The sequence below is a fragment of the Salmo salar genome, chromosome ssa01, assembly GCF_905237065.1.
Source record: "Salmo salar chromosome ssa01, Ssal_v3.1, whole genome shotgun sequence".
Taxonomy (NCBI): Eukaryota; Metazoa; Chordata; class Actinopteri; order Salmoniformes; family Salmonidae; genus Salmo; species Salmo salar.
This window is the reverse complement of record NC_059442.1, coordinates 134,850,571-134,867,468: the sequence shown is the minus strand read 5'-3', so window position 1 is coordinate 134,867,468 and position 16,898 is coordinate 134,850,571. Positions and strand designations below refer to the sequence as shown.

Below are 16,898 nucleotides of genomic sequence, written 5' to 3'. Positions count from 1 at the left end.
ATATAGTGAATTATAAGTGAAATAATCTGTAAACAATTGTTGGAAAAATTACTTGTGTCATGCACAAAGTAGAGGTCCTAACCGACTTGCCAAAACTATAGTTTGTTAAAAAGAAATTTGTGGAGTGGTTGAAAAACGAGTTTTAATGCCTCCAACCTAAATGTATGTAAACTTCCGACTTCAACTGTATATACTTGTGATGATAAGAACATGTTTTTGTCTGAATTACAGCTGTAACGACCCTTTGGGAAGAATTAAACTTGGTTAAGCTTCTCTAGTGTCCGTGAGTTATTTACTCTGAAAAATTAGAACCTAATAGTATCCAGCATACTGTCCATCGTGTGAGGGATAATTTGTTCAAATGGCACCAACAACACAGTTCTCCCCAAGTAGAACAAACTCAAAAATAATCTGTAGGCCACAAAGCAGTATTGTCTGTTAGAGGATGACAAAAACGCTATTAGATCATGGGCAATCATTGTGTAGCGTCTGTATTCCTACTGTAGCAGCATGATGCTTAATATTACACACCTCCAGACACACGCTAGCTAACTACAACACAAAGGTAGTTACTAAGACTAATATGAGAAAGCCAAAGTCATGCATTTACTCTTCGTCAAAGCATTTCTTCAGTTTTGCTCCTAGTGAAATGCACTGAGGCAAGCTAGCTAATGTTAGCTATAACGTTAGGCTACAGTACATTTTGGGTATAGTAAACAAAGCTAGCTAGCTCATCTTGGCTAGTAGTGGCACTAGCAAGTCCCATTAATCAAACTTATACTGTACTGAACAACACTGCCTTGTGTAAAAAGAGAGATTATATTGCTAGCTAACTACCCAAAGCAAAACAACGTGTTTGTCATTTGCCTTCTTGGTCTGCAGTGACTAGGGCTGTTACGGTGACCGTATTACCGCTACACTTGCAGTCAGGAATCATGAACACAGTCAAATTCCATGTGACCGTTGAGTCACGGTAACTAAGCTTCTCCAAAACTGTGCTCTGATGGTCATTAGTAGAATACCAAACTTGCTAACAGCCAGTTGCTAATGGCCAGTACTCTGCGCTCTATTGTCCCTCTAATCACTCTGAAATGAATGCAAATCAAGTCGAAAATCAAAGCAAACACTTCATGAGAGCCCTGGCATTCTGAGTGTGAGCGAAGTAGGATAATCAATTGCGCAGCGAGAGCCAGTTCCTCATCGCTGGTTGATGCATAGAATAAAATGTGTTCCTGTGGTGCAACATTTCTATAGGATATGCAATTGCTTGCATGAGAAAACAGTTGATGGCCTCTATTAAAAATAGGATCCATTGAGCTTTCTGTAGGCTAAGCCTAGTATATTTATTTCTCAACTTTTCATACAGTGCATTTGGGAAATATTCAGACCCCTTGACTTTTTCCACAGTTACGTTACAGCCTTATTCTAAAATTGAATAAATAAAACATTTCCCCCATAAATCTACACACAATACCCCATAATGACAAAACTAAAACAGGATTCAAAATGAGAGATGTTTCTACAACTTGGAGTCCACCTGTGGTAAATTAAATTGATTGGACATGATTTGGGAAGGCACACAGTTGACAGTGCATGTCGGAGCAGAAACCAAGCCACAAGGTCGAAGGAATTGTCCGTAGAGCTCCGAGACAGGATTGTGTCGAGGCACAGAACTGGGGAAGGGTACCAAAACATTTCTGCAGCATTGAGGGTCCCCAAGAACACAGTGGCCTCCATCATTCTTAAAATGGAATAAGTTTGGAACCACCAAGACTTCCTAGAGCTGGCCACCCGGCCAAACCGAGAAATCTCAGACCATGAAAAACAAGATGCTCTGGTCTGATGAAACCAAGACTGAACTCTTTGGCCTGAATGCCAAGCGTTACATGTTGAGGAAACCTGGCACCATCCCTACGGTGAAGCTCGGTGGTGGCAGCGTCATGCTGGGGGGATGTTTTTCAGCGGCAGGGACTAGGAGTCTAGTCAGGATCGAGGTAAAGATAAAGAAGCAAAGTACAGAGAGCTCCAGAGTGCTCAGGACCTCTGGGGTGAAGGTTCACCTTCCAACAGGACAAGAACCCTTAAGCACACAGCCGAGACAAAGCAGGAGTGGCTTCGGGACAAGTCTCTTGGAATGTCCTTGAGTGGCCCTGCAAGAGCTCGGACTTGAACCTGATCAAACATCTCTGGAGAGACTTGAAAATAGATGTGCAGCGTCATTATTTGGTATTGGGTGTAAATGTCATTATGGGGTATTGTGTGTAAATAGTGAAAACATCAAATCTATTAAATAAAACACATGGAATCATGTAGTAACCATAAGTGTTACTCAAATCAAAATATATTTCAGATTCTTCAAAGTAGCCACCCTTTGCATTGAAAGCTTTGCACACTCTTGGCATTCTGCTCACCAGCTTCATGAGGAATGCTTTTCAACAGTCTTGAAGGAGTTCCCACATATGCTGAGCACTTCACTCTGCGGTCCAACTCAACCATCTCCATTGGGTTGAGGTCAGGTGATTGTGGAGGCCACCACTCTCCTTCTTGGTCAAATAGCCCTTACACAGCCTGGAGGTGTGTTTTGGGTTATTGTCCTGTTAAAAAATAAATGATAGCGCAAACCAGATGGGATGGCGTATCGCTGCAGAAAGCTGTGGTAGCATTCCTGGTTATGTGTGCCTTGAATTCTACATAAAATCCCTGAGTGTACACAGAAAAGCACCCCCACACTATCACATCTCCATGCTTCACGGTGGGAACCACACATGCGGAGATCATCCGTTCACCCACTCTGCGTCTCACAAAGACACGGTGTTTGGAACCAAAAATATGGACTCATCAAACCAAAAGGACAGATTTCCACCAGTCTAATGTCCATAGCTCATGTTTCTTGGCCCAAGCAAGTCTCTTCTTATTATTGGTGTCCTTTAGTAATGATTTCTTTGCAGCAATTCGACCATGAAGGCCTGATTCACGCAGTCTCCTATGAACAGTTAACCTGTTGGGGATAGGGGGCAGTATTTGCACGGCCGGATAAAAAAACGTACCCGATTTAATCTGGTTACTACTCCTGCCCAGTAACTAGAATATGCATATAATTATTGGCTTTGGATAGAAAACACCCTAAAGTTTCTAAAACTGTTTGAATGGTGTCTGTGAGTATAACAGAACTCATATGGCAGGCAAAAACCTGAGAAGATTCCTTACAGGAAGTGGCCTGTCTGACCATTTCTTGCCCTCCTTGATCATCTCTATCCAAAACTTAGGATCTCTGCTGTTACGTGACACTTCCTACGGCTCCCAGAAGGCGGGAAAAAGCTGAATGATGTAATTCCAGCCCCAGGCTGCAACACATTAGCGCTTTTGGCAAGTGGCCGATCAGAGGACAATGGGCTTAGGCGCGTGCACGAGTCGACCCCATGCTTTATTTTCTTTCGTCTTTTTACCTAAACGCAGATTCCCGGTCGGAATATTATCGCTTTTTTACGAGAAAAATTGCATAAAAATGGATTTTAAACAGCGGTTGACATGCTTCGAAGTACGGTAATGGAATATTTAGATTTTTTTTGTCACGAATTGCGCCATGCGCACGACCCTTATTTACCATTTCGGATAGTGTCTGGGACGCACGAACAAAATGCCGCTATTCGGATATAACGATGGATTATTTGGGACCAAACCAACATTTGTGATTGAAGTAGAAGTCCTGGGAGTGCATTCTGACGAAGACAACAAAGGTAAGAACATTTTTGTTATAGTAAATCTGATTTTGGTGAAGGCTAAACTTGCCTGGTGTCTAAATAGCTAGCCCGTGATGGCAGGGCTATGTACTTAGAATATTGCAAAATGTGCTTTCACCAAAAAGCTATTTTAAAATCGGACATATCGAGTGCATAGAGGAGTTCTGTATCTATAATTCTTAAAATAATTATGCTTTTTGTGAACGTTTATCGTGAGTAATTTAGTAAATTGTTAGTAAATTCCCCGGAAGTTTGCAGGGGGTATGCTAGTTCTGAACGTCACAAGCTAATGTAAAAAGCTGTTTTTTGATATAAATATGAACTTGATTGAACAAAACATGCATGTATTGTATAACAATGTCCTAGGTGTGTCATCTGATGAAGATCAAAGGTTAGTGCTGCATTTAGCTGTCTTCTGGGTTTTTGTGACATTATATGCTAGCTTGAAAAATGGGTGTGTGATTATTTCTGGCTGGGTACTCTGCTGACATAATCTAATGTTTTGCTTTCGTTGTAAAGCCTTTTTGAAATCGGACAGTGTGGTTAGATTAACGAGAGTCTTGTCTTTAAAATGGTGTAAAATAGTCATATGTTTGAGAAATTGAAGTAATAGCATTTCTAAGGTATTTGAAAATCGCGCCACGGGATTACACTGGCTGTTGCGTAGGTGGGACGATTTCGTCCCACCTAGCCCAGAGAAGTTAAAATGTAATATTGTCATTCAAAGAATTATAGATTAACATCTCGTGAATGCAACCGCATTGCCAGATTTAAAAATAACTTTACTGGGAAATCACACTTTGCAATAAACGACGTGGTATGCTCAGAAAAATAGGCTAGGCGATACATGTTAGCGCCATCTTGGAACCATCTAAAATCAAATATACCATTGTAAATATTCCCTTTACCTTTGATTATCTTCATCAGAAGGCACTTCCAGAAATCCCAGGTCCACAACAAATGCAGTTTTGTTCGAAAAAGTTAATAATTTATGTCCCAATAGTTCCTTCTTGTTAGCGCGTCCCGAAGGCTACTCATAATGTACTGAACCGCGCGGGACTTGTCGTCACGAATGTGCAAAAAATATATATTTACGTTCGTTCAAACATGTCAAACGTTGTATAACATAAAACTTTAGGGCCCTTTTCAACCAGAGCTTCAATAATAATCAAGGCGGACGATTGCATTGTCTTACTAAACGTTTCGGAACAAAAGGGTTCCCATGGGCACCCGCGTCATAGTAGTAATGGCCCTCCCCCTGTGACCAACTTCCCAAGCCTCTCTTTGGGTCAGTTTCTATCATAGAAGACTCAAACCACTTTGTAAAGACTGTTGACATCTAGTGGAAGCCTTAGGAAGTGCTAAATGATTAATAAGTCCCTGTGTGTTTCAATGGCAAAGGCTTGAAGTAATTCCACACATCAGATTTCCACTTCCTGTTAGGATTTGTCTCAGGATTTTGACTGCCATATGAGTTCTGTTATACTCACAGACACCATTCAAACCGTTTTAGAAACTTTAGGGTGTTTTCTATGCAAATCTACTAATTATATGCATATTCTAGTTACTGGGCAGGAGTAGTAACCAGATTAAAATCGGGTACATTTTTTTATCCGGCCGTGCAAATACTACCCCCTATCCCCAACAGGTTAAATGCTCATCACAGAATATCTGTGTGCGCACTCAAATTGTTTTGGGAAAAATATCCTTTCCATTTTATTCAGCTATGTTCAATCGTATTGTTTTTAGTATACAATCATTTAAAATAAATGCCACAAGAATTATATGCAAATCTTGCCTGCTAAATGAACTAGCGATATGGCATAGCCAGATCAGAGCCTAACATAAGGACAACTCAGAATATGCTCTCCTGGTCTTCGGAAATAGGCTACAATTTCTTTAGACCTGCCTAAAATAAATTGATTTATTTTGATGGTGTAGACTATATAAAACAGGATGTATTAGACTTTTTTTTAAATGTAGATGTTCCAAAGGTTCTCAGCAGTGTCTTGTAGGATATGCATGGAAGCCGGAGATGCTTAAAGTGTTTGTTAATTAATGGTAAATTACAGATAGACCAGCAGTTATTTGAATGACAATCACCGGCTGTCATAATCTCATGACCACCACAGCCCTAGCAGTGACCACCGTAGGGATGGTGACAAGTTTCCTCCAGAAGGGACGCATGGCATTCAGGCCAAAGTGTTCAATCTTGGTTTCATCATTCCAGAGAATCTTGTTTCTCATGGTCTGAGAGTCCTTTTGGCAAACTCCAAGCGGGCTGTCATGTGCTTTTACTGAGGAGTGGCTTCCGTCTAGCCACTCTACCATAAAGGCCTGATTGGTGGAGTGCTGGGGAGATGGTTGTCCTGGAAGGTTCTCCAGTCTCCACAGAGGAACTCTGGAGCTCTGTCAGAGTGATCATCGGTTTATTGGTCACCTCCCTGACCAAGGTCCTTCTCCCCAGATTGCTCAGTTTAGCCGGGCAGCCAGCTCTAGGAAGAGTCTTTGTGGTTCTAAACTCCTTCTATTTAAGAATGATGGAGACCACTGTGTTCTTGAAGACCTTCAATGCTGCAGACATCTTTTTGTACCTTTCCCCAGATCTGTGCCTCGACAGAGTCCTTTCTCTGAGCTTTACGGACAATTCCTTCGACCTCATGGCTTGGTTTTTGCTCTGACATGCACTGTCAACTGCGGGACCTTGTATAGAAAGGTGTGTGCCTTTCCAAATTATGTCCAATCAATTTACCACAGATGGACTCTAATCAAGTTGTAGAAACATCTAAGGATGATCAATGGAAACAGGATGCACCTGAGCTCAATTTTGAGTCTCATAGCAAAGAGTCTGAATACTTATGTAAATAATACATTTGCAAAAATGTCTACAATCCTGTTTTGGCTTTGCCATTATGGGGTATTGTGTGTAGACTGAGGAGAAAATGTTTTATATAAGGCTGTAAAGTCAAGGGATCTGAATACTTTCCGAAAGCACTGTAGGAATATCGTTGAGTCAAGTCCAATGGCTCTATTGAACAAGGACAACCATATCTACTCTATACTAATGTGATCGTGCAATCGACGAAACACAAAGGCCACAATAATTCCCTACAAATCATGGCACCATTAAGTTTTTGATCAGACAGCAGGGTCAATCATCCAATGACGTTATTGAACGAACTCCCCGGCGCAAAAAAAATAAAATAAATACCACTGTCGTGCATAATTATGTCTGAAACACCTCTCACTCATTATGTAGGGAGACTGGAACCCCCCCGACCCCCAAAGTGTGTAGTGGTGAAGTTTCCCTTTCATTTCTCAGGGATAAAATTATATTTCCACAAAATAAGGTTTCAGGAATGCTAATCGTATCTGTTACTAAGTACAAAAACGATTTCAGAACAATCTAAATTGGTGGGTGTCAAAATCCTCTTTCGTGTGCTTTATGAGGTGGTACGACCCTATAGCACCCAAGTGTGACACTATATACATAAGCCCAGAGCCAGCATTCTCTGTGGGTGTTTGACCCAGTCTCCTGTCTTCATAACCAGTTAATTAACCACAGAGAAAAACAGCACAGCCCCTGGCCTGATGTGGCCCGTCATGAGTAATCAGTAGACCTGAATATGAGCACACCTGTATTTCCCTAAACACGAGCAGACTAGAGCTATCCATCACTACGCAAAAACTCCCAACAATGTTATCACAAAATAGACATAATGAGCATACTGAACAGCTCTGTTGCAGTAATGTTTCAGGTTGGTAGAGGCAGGCAGGCCGTAGCCTACACTAGACATCCAACCATTTCATTTTAGTTCGGCATGACCGGTTGCAATGACTGATCCTGTGACGAATGAGTCAAATCGAGCACGTTTTTGAAAGGCATCTCATTCACTGCCTTTACATGATGCAGTTAGGCCCAATGTTCCCTCTAACAGGCTGACCACACCGCTCGCGTCGTGTGCGCGAACGTTGCAAAATAAATTTAGAAATCTGTTATTCAATTATTGCACCCATACTGCGCGTGCGCCAACGAGCGTCTGCGTTGCCAAGGGCTAAAATAGAAGTCATTTCTATTTCTGACGCAGATCGCGGTGTAAGTCCCGCCTCTCCCATCTCCTCATTAGTTTATAGAAGCAGGTACCCACATGCCATCTCCTCATTGGTTATACCCACGTGGGTGACTGAAAGACGAACGAGGTCAGTGGCGGTAAAGCACCTAATTTATGAAAGTTGCCAATCGCATTATAAAGTCAAGAGAAGAAAAAGCCTGGAAGGAGGAGAGATGACTAGAAACGATTCGGTTGACCGTTTTATGTGTGGATTAATTGTCGGAGTAGAGGACCTTGTGCATTTCAGGTAAAATAACAACTCAATGTTTATATCCCAGGACAAATTAGCTAGCAACAGCAAGCTAGCTAAATAGGACAAATTAGCTAGCAAGTGCAAGCTAGCTAGCTAAATTGCCATACATGTTTAATGCTTTTAGACTTGTCCCCAAGTTAATATAATTGGTTCAGAGTTTGTTTTGATATTTTAACCTGCGTGTCGTGATCACGTTTGGTGTGGGGGGACAAAATAAATATATGCACGATGGCGCACGCGTGCAGACGGTTTGGGTTCCGTGTAAGCTGCGCGCGGGACTGCAACATGGAAGAAATATCAGCCCATGCAAAAAAGCACATGATTGAACTTTCTAGAGTTTCCCCCGTTAGTTAACACTATCAACGTTTCCCTTTACTGTGGGAATGGTGATCGAATCAAAGCAATATTAGCCACTTCAGAGATTTTGTTGTAAGCAGAGCTCATTGGAGTAGGATTCTATTGCATTGACAGGCACAGCTCAGGCCCGTACTCTACACGGACCGTTGCGCCATAACCAATCAGAGCTGCAGTAGGCCTATATGCAAACAGACCATTGCCATATATGGGTGTGTGCCATTCACCTTGAACTGGATTGTTTTACAGCATGAGCATCACGATTATGATGCTCTTGTTTTGAGATCAACGCGAGAGCTGCATGTAGACACGTGCACATTTGTTCATATTCTTTGCTAGTTAGGGAGCTATTAGCCCAGTTATAACTAATTTGTACTCAGCAATAGGGGAGTACTTTCTTCCTACAACAGTACAAAACGTGTACATTTCTCGCCATCTTTGAAAAGCAAGTTAGGAAAATAGCTTTTTTTTTATGTCTTAAAGGGGCAGTGTTGTATTTTGAGACAGGCTTGAATAAACTAAGTAGCCAATAGGCAGAGGGTAACATAATTTGTGTGATTCTCTGTAATAATGGTATGAGAATAATAATGAATATTATTTTGTGAAGTGGTTTCTTGCAACAAACAACAAAATATTCAGTCACCTCCTTGTCTGAAGGACAAGTGGATAAACAGGTCAATGTCAAGCCCTGCATATTTCTTTCTAAAGTCTCATGGAATGTAGACCTACATTGAACACCACACATTGGCTGCTACTATAGGCTGAATGGTAGAACAGCTATTTCCATGTTAAGCGATGCATTTTGTCCATTGTTTTTATTTTTTGGTTGGCCACTCTGGTAGGCCTACATTATGATCAAATAGCCACAGTAGCCTACTTGGGCACTTAAAACAGTAAATTAAAGCGGGTACAGCCTCAGTGTTCACAGGAAACACATCGTAAATTGCACAGGATTTTCACAACATTCAAGTTCGCGCTCAGCAGTCCTGAAATTTGCTCAATGATGGAATTTTTTTGAGAAAAGATTGGTTAGGCCTACATCTTATCAAAACAGGGCAACATGTAACTTTTTGATTGACCCGACAATTCACATAGAAATGTGAGTTATACATTTGTCATTCTCATTGAAAGCAAGGTCTAAGAAGCGGTAGATCTGTTCTCTCTTTTATTTTTGTTTTTGTACAACAGCTTTAAACAGCTGAAAATACAACATGTTTGGTTTTGTGAAATATATATATTTTACAGCGGTTTTTATATGGGTACAATGATTCTCTAAACTATACATGTTTCGTCACAAACTGAAACTAGGCGAACTATTACAATTTTAGCAACCAGGAAATGGCTTGGAAATGAGTGATTTGTGCATCTTTAAACCAAGCTAAGACAAACTAGCCTAACCCCAACTCTATTCAATGATGTACAATAAGAGTGTTAGCGATATCAATTTAATCCAGAAAACTGTCAGTTATTTGTTCCACCTGATAGATAGTTGTATCATTCACTCTGCTCATTCTAAACAGACCCCCCCCCCAGCTCAACCACGTGGCATGTGTTTTTCTGCAAGTAACAAAAGGCTCAACACCCAGAAGCATATGCCTAATCTTCTCAAATGAAGTGTTGGTTGGTATTTGTCCATTGCTACTATTGTGCAAATGCATTGCATTCTCCTGATTTAATTTAGTAATTTCAATGGGTTTCAAATAACCCCTTTTGTTCCAATGAATGAATTGGTAAAATGACAACACATGGTGGTTGATGTAAGGACAAATGCACTTCCCCGTGCATCTATGAAGCTGTGTTCATAACCAAATGGGAAGGTGGTATTTACCCATGTACGACTGGGACAATCCACTTGAATGCCCCTCCAACTGGTAATTACAAGTGGGAAACTATCATCCCTGAGCTCTGACCCCTCCCACGTGCTGATCTCACCTACTAATGACCTTGATAACAGCCTTTTCGGCAGTTAAATGCAACAAAACATTATTTATAAAAATCTCTATTAATATGGTTTTTTAACACTAATTTGTTTCCAAATCCACTGGCCACACACTGGTTGAAACAACGTTTCTTCGTCATTTAAATCAAGTTATGTTGAACCAACGTGGAACAGACGTTGAATTGACGTCTGTGCCCAGTGGGAGCATGATAGCTGTACTTTTAGTTTATGGTTGACACAGCTTGTTGGCCATTAGGCAATCGGCGTTCTCTGCGAGTTCAAAGCACGTGAATGCATCCAACTGGTGATTACCACCTTCCCACTTGGTTGTGAATGGAGCACGAAACGTGAAATTGTCCTGGCAACATGGCTGCCTCCATGCTCAACCGTTCTGACCTTTAAAAAGCACAGGACAGTTTACCCTAAGCGTTCGTGAAATACTTGGAAAATCCACAACAACTGATAGCTAATGAATATTAAGATATATTCACTTCTCCTGAAATTGTCATAATAGCATAATACATTTCGAGAAACGCCTGCGCAACGATCCAATTGTTATGTGCGTTGAATATCCGAACAATTAGTAGCAAACGTTACAATTTATTGCTCAATTCAACGTGCGACAGCCACATTTTGTCACGCTGATAAAATAGATGGTGTATACATAGTACTACTTTGTGTAGCCTACATGTTCACATTATCGCCACTAGTAGCACTGGGGGGGGGGCTTTTCCAGACTTCTAGGTGAAAGGTCGTTACAATTACTCAACAAAGTATACATTTTTCCCCCCCAACAAAGTATACATGTTTGGCAACTCCAGGCGCCGCAATATTTCTCGGTCGCGTATAGTCCTACAAACCACAGCTGTACCGTAGAAGTATTGTAAAACAGGGGGCCAACTTAAAACAGGGGTTCAGTCAGGAAAGGGAATACCCCCTTTGTTTTCGTGACATGACTGTGGGTGACATGTGCTAGGCTACATGAAGGTCAAATCTGAAAAATGCTATTATCCCCCAAAAACCGAGCATATTTAAGGGTGTCTTTTGTTAAAATCCACGACTGCTAGGCTACTTCAACGGTGTCTTTACCAAACAGATGAACGGAATATTAAAAGACTTACCCAAGACGTCAGCGGACCTATGCCGGGCAATGAAACAAGCGTCATCCCCGTAACACATCCCTTTCTTCAAGATCCCCTTACGAAAGTCTTTCCCAAACCCGCAGCTAGCTGTGACCAGGCTGTAGTCCCGACCATCAGTTTGAGAGAGTCCGCCAAGGACAGCCCTCGCGACCAGTCTGCCATAGGAGAGTACGGATAACATTCCAAGAGCGAGCGTCCGTCTCTACCTGCCGAGACCTTCTCTCCACTCCACTTTCGACGTCCCGTGTCTACTTTTGGAGACTATTCTTCCACCATTCGCTTTGGATAATTCTGCCACTGAATAAAACGCACGAGTCAGTAGACCGATAACACAATCGTAAAACTGGTCGCCGGAGTTTGTCCAATTCTTTATAGGGTGAATTTGCACTGGTTCTTTAAGTTTTGGTGGATTTCATTGACACAGGTCCTCCGGTGTGCACCATCCTTGCCGACATGTTTCCACAGTCACACACAAATACACCCGAAACACAGCTCAATACGGGTCCTCCAGTCTTGTGATTCGTTTGCTCGACGTCACAACTAATGCGCACGCAAATGCAGGCTCTCCCTGCGCTCCACCACAAATCCATTTTAAGAGTTGCGCTTTATTTACTTGTTAGGAACACCGGGAGTTCAGACGCCATATAGGCGGCATCAGTGCTTCATGCGCAGCCTACATATATGGGAAATTCTATTTTAACAGTGCATAAATCTAGGTCTACTGCTATTTCAGTGTTTTGCACGATTCATTCTAAGGCTATTTATTTCACACAGAGTAGTTTGGATTGCAAAACAAAGCCATCCTTGAACTCCTTGCCTAATTAAACGAAAGACACATTTCAAGAGACTGTATGACCTGGATAGATAGCAGCATTAGTGCAAAACTGAAAGCGTGAACCACTGCATTTAATCATGGAAAGGTGACTGGGAAATGGACGTGTAGCCTACAAACAGACCAGTTGCGACCTCCTGCAATCAAAGAGGAAAAACGACAATACATGGACAAGGTGGAGTCGCAAATCAACGCCTCAGATACAAGACGTAGGCTATGTGGCAGGGACTCCATACGGATTACAACGGGAAAAGCCAGCGCCTCGCTCCCGGCGAGCTAAACCACTTCTTCGTCCTCTTCGAGGAAAACAGCATTGTGCCCCCGACGCTTGAAGTCGTCCGCATGCTTCCCAGCCGAAACAGTTCGTAGAGTTTGTGCATATATTATGACGACGTTTTGGACTTCGGTGAGTTTTTTCCACGCTGTTCGGGAACAGGAAACATTTTCTGGAGGCAAGCGAAGTTCGGAGCCTAAGTCTACGCCCCTTCGTTGGTGATTGGTCAACAATAGGGATTCTTCAATTAAGTATTTGTTATCATCGAAGGAGAGATGAGTCAGTTAGATGCACGACTAAGATCTCTTTGGCAAACACGTGAAAATGAATGACAGAGTTACAGTTCAAAGGAAATCAGTCAGTTGAAATAAATTCATTAGGCCCGAATCTATGGATTTCACATGACTGGGAATACAGATATGCATCTGTTGGTCACATACCTTAAAAATAAAGGTAGGGGCGTGGATGAGAAAACCAGTCAGTATCTGGTGTGACCACCATTTGCCTCATGCAGCGCAACACATCTCCTTCACATAGAGTTAATCAGGCTGTTGGTTGTGGCCTGTGGAACGTTGTCCCGCCCCCCCTGAACTGTAACACGCTGTCGTACATGTCAATCCAGAGCATCCCAAACATGCTCAATGGGTGACATGTCTGGTGAGTATGCAGGCCATGGAAGAACTGGGACATTTTCAGCTTCCAGGAATTGTGTACAGATCCTTGCGACATGGGGCTGTGTGTTATCATGCTGAAACATGAGGTGATTGCGGCGGATGAATGGTACGACAATGGGCCTCAGGATCTCGTCACAGTATCTCTGTGCATTCAAATTGGCATCAATAAAATTGCAATTGTGTTCGTTGTCAGTAGCTTATGCCTGCCCATACCATAACCCCACCACCACCATCTCTTCATCTTTTTCTGCGAAATGTATTTTATTTCAGCTCGTGAAACATGGGTCTGACACTTTACATGTTGCGTTTATACAAGTTTGCTGATGTGAACATTGTGAACAAAGAGCTACCAGTCAAAAGTTTGGACACACAAACTCATTCAAGGGTTTTTCTTTATTTTGACTATTTTATACATTGTAGAATAACAGTGAAGACATCAAAACTATGAAATAACAGATATGGAAACATGTTGTAATCCAAAAAGTGTTAAACAAATCAAAATATATTTCAGATTTTAGATTCTATAAAGTAGCCACATTTTGCTTTCATGACAACTTCAAATCAAAGTTTATTTGTCACGTGCGCCGAATACAACAGGTGTAGTAGACCTTACAGTGAAATGCTTATTTACAGGCTCTAACCAATAGTTCAAAAAAGGTATTAGGTGAACAATAGGTAAGTAAAGAAATAAAAACAACAGTAGAAAGACAGTGAAAAACAGTAGCGAGGCTATAAAAGTAGCGAGGCTACATACAGACACCAGTTAGTCAGGCTAATTGAGGTAGTATGTAGATATGGTTAAATTGACTATGCATATATGATGAACAGAGAGTAGCAGTAGCGTAAAGAGGGGTTGGTGGATGGCGGGACGCAATGCAGATAGCCCGGTTAGCCAATGTGCGGGAGCACTGGTTGGTCGGGCCAATTGAGGTAGTATGTACATATGTACATTAATGTATAGTTAAAGTGACTATGCATATATGATAAACAGAGAGTAGCAGCAGCATAAAAGGGGGGGGGCACACAATGCAAATAGTCCGGATAGCCATTTGATTACTTGTTCAGGAGTCTTATGGCTTGGGGGTAAAAACTGTTGAGAAGGCTTTTTGTCCTAGACTTGGCACTCCGGTACCGCTTGCCATGCGGTAGTAGAGATAACTGGGGTGGCTGGGGTCTTTGACAATTTTTAGGGCCTTCCTCTGACACCGCCTGGTGTAGAGGTCCTGGATGGCAGGCAGCTTAGCCCCAGTGATGTGCTGGGCCGTACGCACTACCCTCTGTAGTGCCTTGCGATTGGAGGCCGAGCAATTGCCCTACCAGGCAGTGATGCAACCAGTCAGGATGCTCTCGATGTTGCAGCTGTAGAACTTTTTGTGGATCTCAGGACTTATGCCAAATCTTTTTAGTTTCCTGAGGAGGAATAGGCTTTGTCATGCCCTCTTCACGACTGTCAGCCCTGTCGATGAGAATGGGGGCGTGCTCGGTCCTCCTTTTCCTGTAGTCCACAATCATCTCCTTAGTCTTGGTTACGTTGAGGGATAGGTTGTTATTCTGGCACCATCCGGCCAGGTCTCTGACCTCCTCCCTATAGGCTGTCTCGTCGTTGTTGGTGATCAGGCCTACCACTGTTGTGTCATCTGCAAACTAAATGATGGTGTTGGAGTCGTGCCTGGCCATGCAGTAGTGGGTGAACAGGGAGTACAGGAGGGGACTGAGCACGCACCCCTGGGGTGCTCCAGTGTTGAGGATCAGCGTGGCAGATGTGTTGCTACCTAACCTCACAACCTGGGGGTGGCCCGTCAGGAAGTCCCGGATCCAGTTGCAGAGGGAGGTGTTTAGTCCCAGGATCCTTAGCTTAGTGATGAGCTTTGGTGTTGAACGCTGAGCTGTAGTCAATGAATAGCATTCTCACATAAGTGTTCCTTTTGTCCAGGTGGGAAAGGGCAGTGTGGAGTGCAATAGAGATTGCATCATCTGTGGATCTGTTTGGGTGGTATGCAAATTGGAGTGGGTCTAGGTTTTTCTGGGATAATGGTGTTGATGTGAGCCATTACCAGCCTTTCAAAGCACTTCATGGCTACGGACGTGAGTGCTACCAGGTCTGTAGTAATTTAGCCTTCCCTGTAGCTCAGTTGGTAGAGCATGGTGTTTGCAACGCCAGGGTTGTGGGTTCAATTTCCACGGGGGGCCAGCACAGGAAAAAAATAAAAAAATAAATACATGTATGAAATGTATGCATTCACCACTGTAAGTTGCTCTGGATAAGAGTGTCTGCTAAAAATTTAGGCAGGTTGACTTTGTGCTCTTGGGCACAGGGACTATGGTGGTCTGCTTGAAACATGTTGGTATTACAGACTCAATCAGGGACATGTTAAAAATGTCAGGGAAGACACCTGCCAGTTGGTCAGCACATGCCCGGAGCACACGTCCAGGTAATCCGTCTGGTCCCGCAGCCTTGTGTATGTTGACCTGTTTAAAGGTTTTACTCACGTCAGCTACAGAGAGCGCGATCACACAGTCGTCTGGAACAGCTGATGCTCTCATGCATGCCTCAGTGTTGCTTGCCTCGAAGCGAGCATAGAAGTGATTTAGCTCGTCTGGTAGGCTCATGTCACTGGGTGTGCTCCCCTTTGTATTCTGTAATAGTTTGCAAGCCCTGCCACAATCTCACACAAATTATCAATGAACCTACCAGGTACCACCCCAAAGCCGTAAACACGGGCACCCTCATAGATATCATCCTAACCAACTTGCCCTCTAAATTCACCTCTGCTGTTTTCAACCAAGATCTCAGCGATCACTGCCTGCATCCGTAATGGGTCAGCGGTCAAACTACCTCCCCTCATCACTGTCAAACGCTCCCTGAAACACTTCTGCGAGCCCGGGTATCCTGGAAGGATATTGACCTCATCCCGTCAGTAGAGGATGCCTGGTTATTTTTAAAAAACGCCTTCCTCACCATCTTAAATAAGCATGCCCCATTCAAGAAATTTAAAACCAGGAACAGATATAGCCCTTGGTTCTCTCCAGACCTGACTGCCCTTAACCAACACAAAAACATCCTGTGGCGTTCTCAATTAGCATCGAACAGCCCCCGTGATATGGAACTTTTCAGGGAAGTTAGAAACCAATATACACAGGCAGTTAAAAAAGTCAAGGCTAGCTTTTTCAAGCAGAAATCTGCTTCCTGCAACACAAACTCAAAAAAGTTCTGGGACACTGTAAAGTCCATGGAGAATAAGAGCACCTCCTCCCAGCTGCCCACTGCACTAAGGATAGGAAACTCTGTCACCACTGATAAATCCACTATACTTGAGAATTTCGATAAGCATTTTTCTACGGCTGGCCATGCTTTCCACCTGGCCAACCCTACCCCGGTCAACAGCACTGCACCCCCCACAGGAACTTGCCCAAGCCTTCCCCATTTCTCCTTCCCCCAAATCCAGTCAGCTGTTGTTCTGAAAGAGATGCAAAATCTGGACCCCTACAAAGCCAGGCTAGACAATCTGGACCCTTTCTTTCTAAAATGATCTGCCAAAATTGTTGCAACCCCTGTTACTAGCCTGTTCAACCTCTCT

At 42.8% G+C, this 16,898-nt stretch overlaps 1 protein-coding gene across 1 annotated transcript in view; it reads right to left on the bottom strand.

Annotated features, from left to right (window-relative positions):
• The window catches only part of LOC106564772 (protein phosphatase PTC7 homolog), a 33,118-nt gene extending 20,364 nt beyond the window's left edge, over positions 1–12,754 (bottom strand). Inside the window, exon 1 of the mRNA XM_014131133.2 lies at positions 11,520–12,754. Coding sequence (XP_013986608.1) covers positions 11,520–11,721 — 202 coding nt within the window. The 5' untranslated portion in view covers positions 11,722–12,754. The remainder of the gene's footprint in view (positions 1–11,519) is intronic.
• Positions 12,755–16,898: the final 4,144 nt, after the last annotated feature.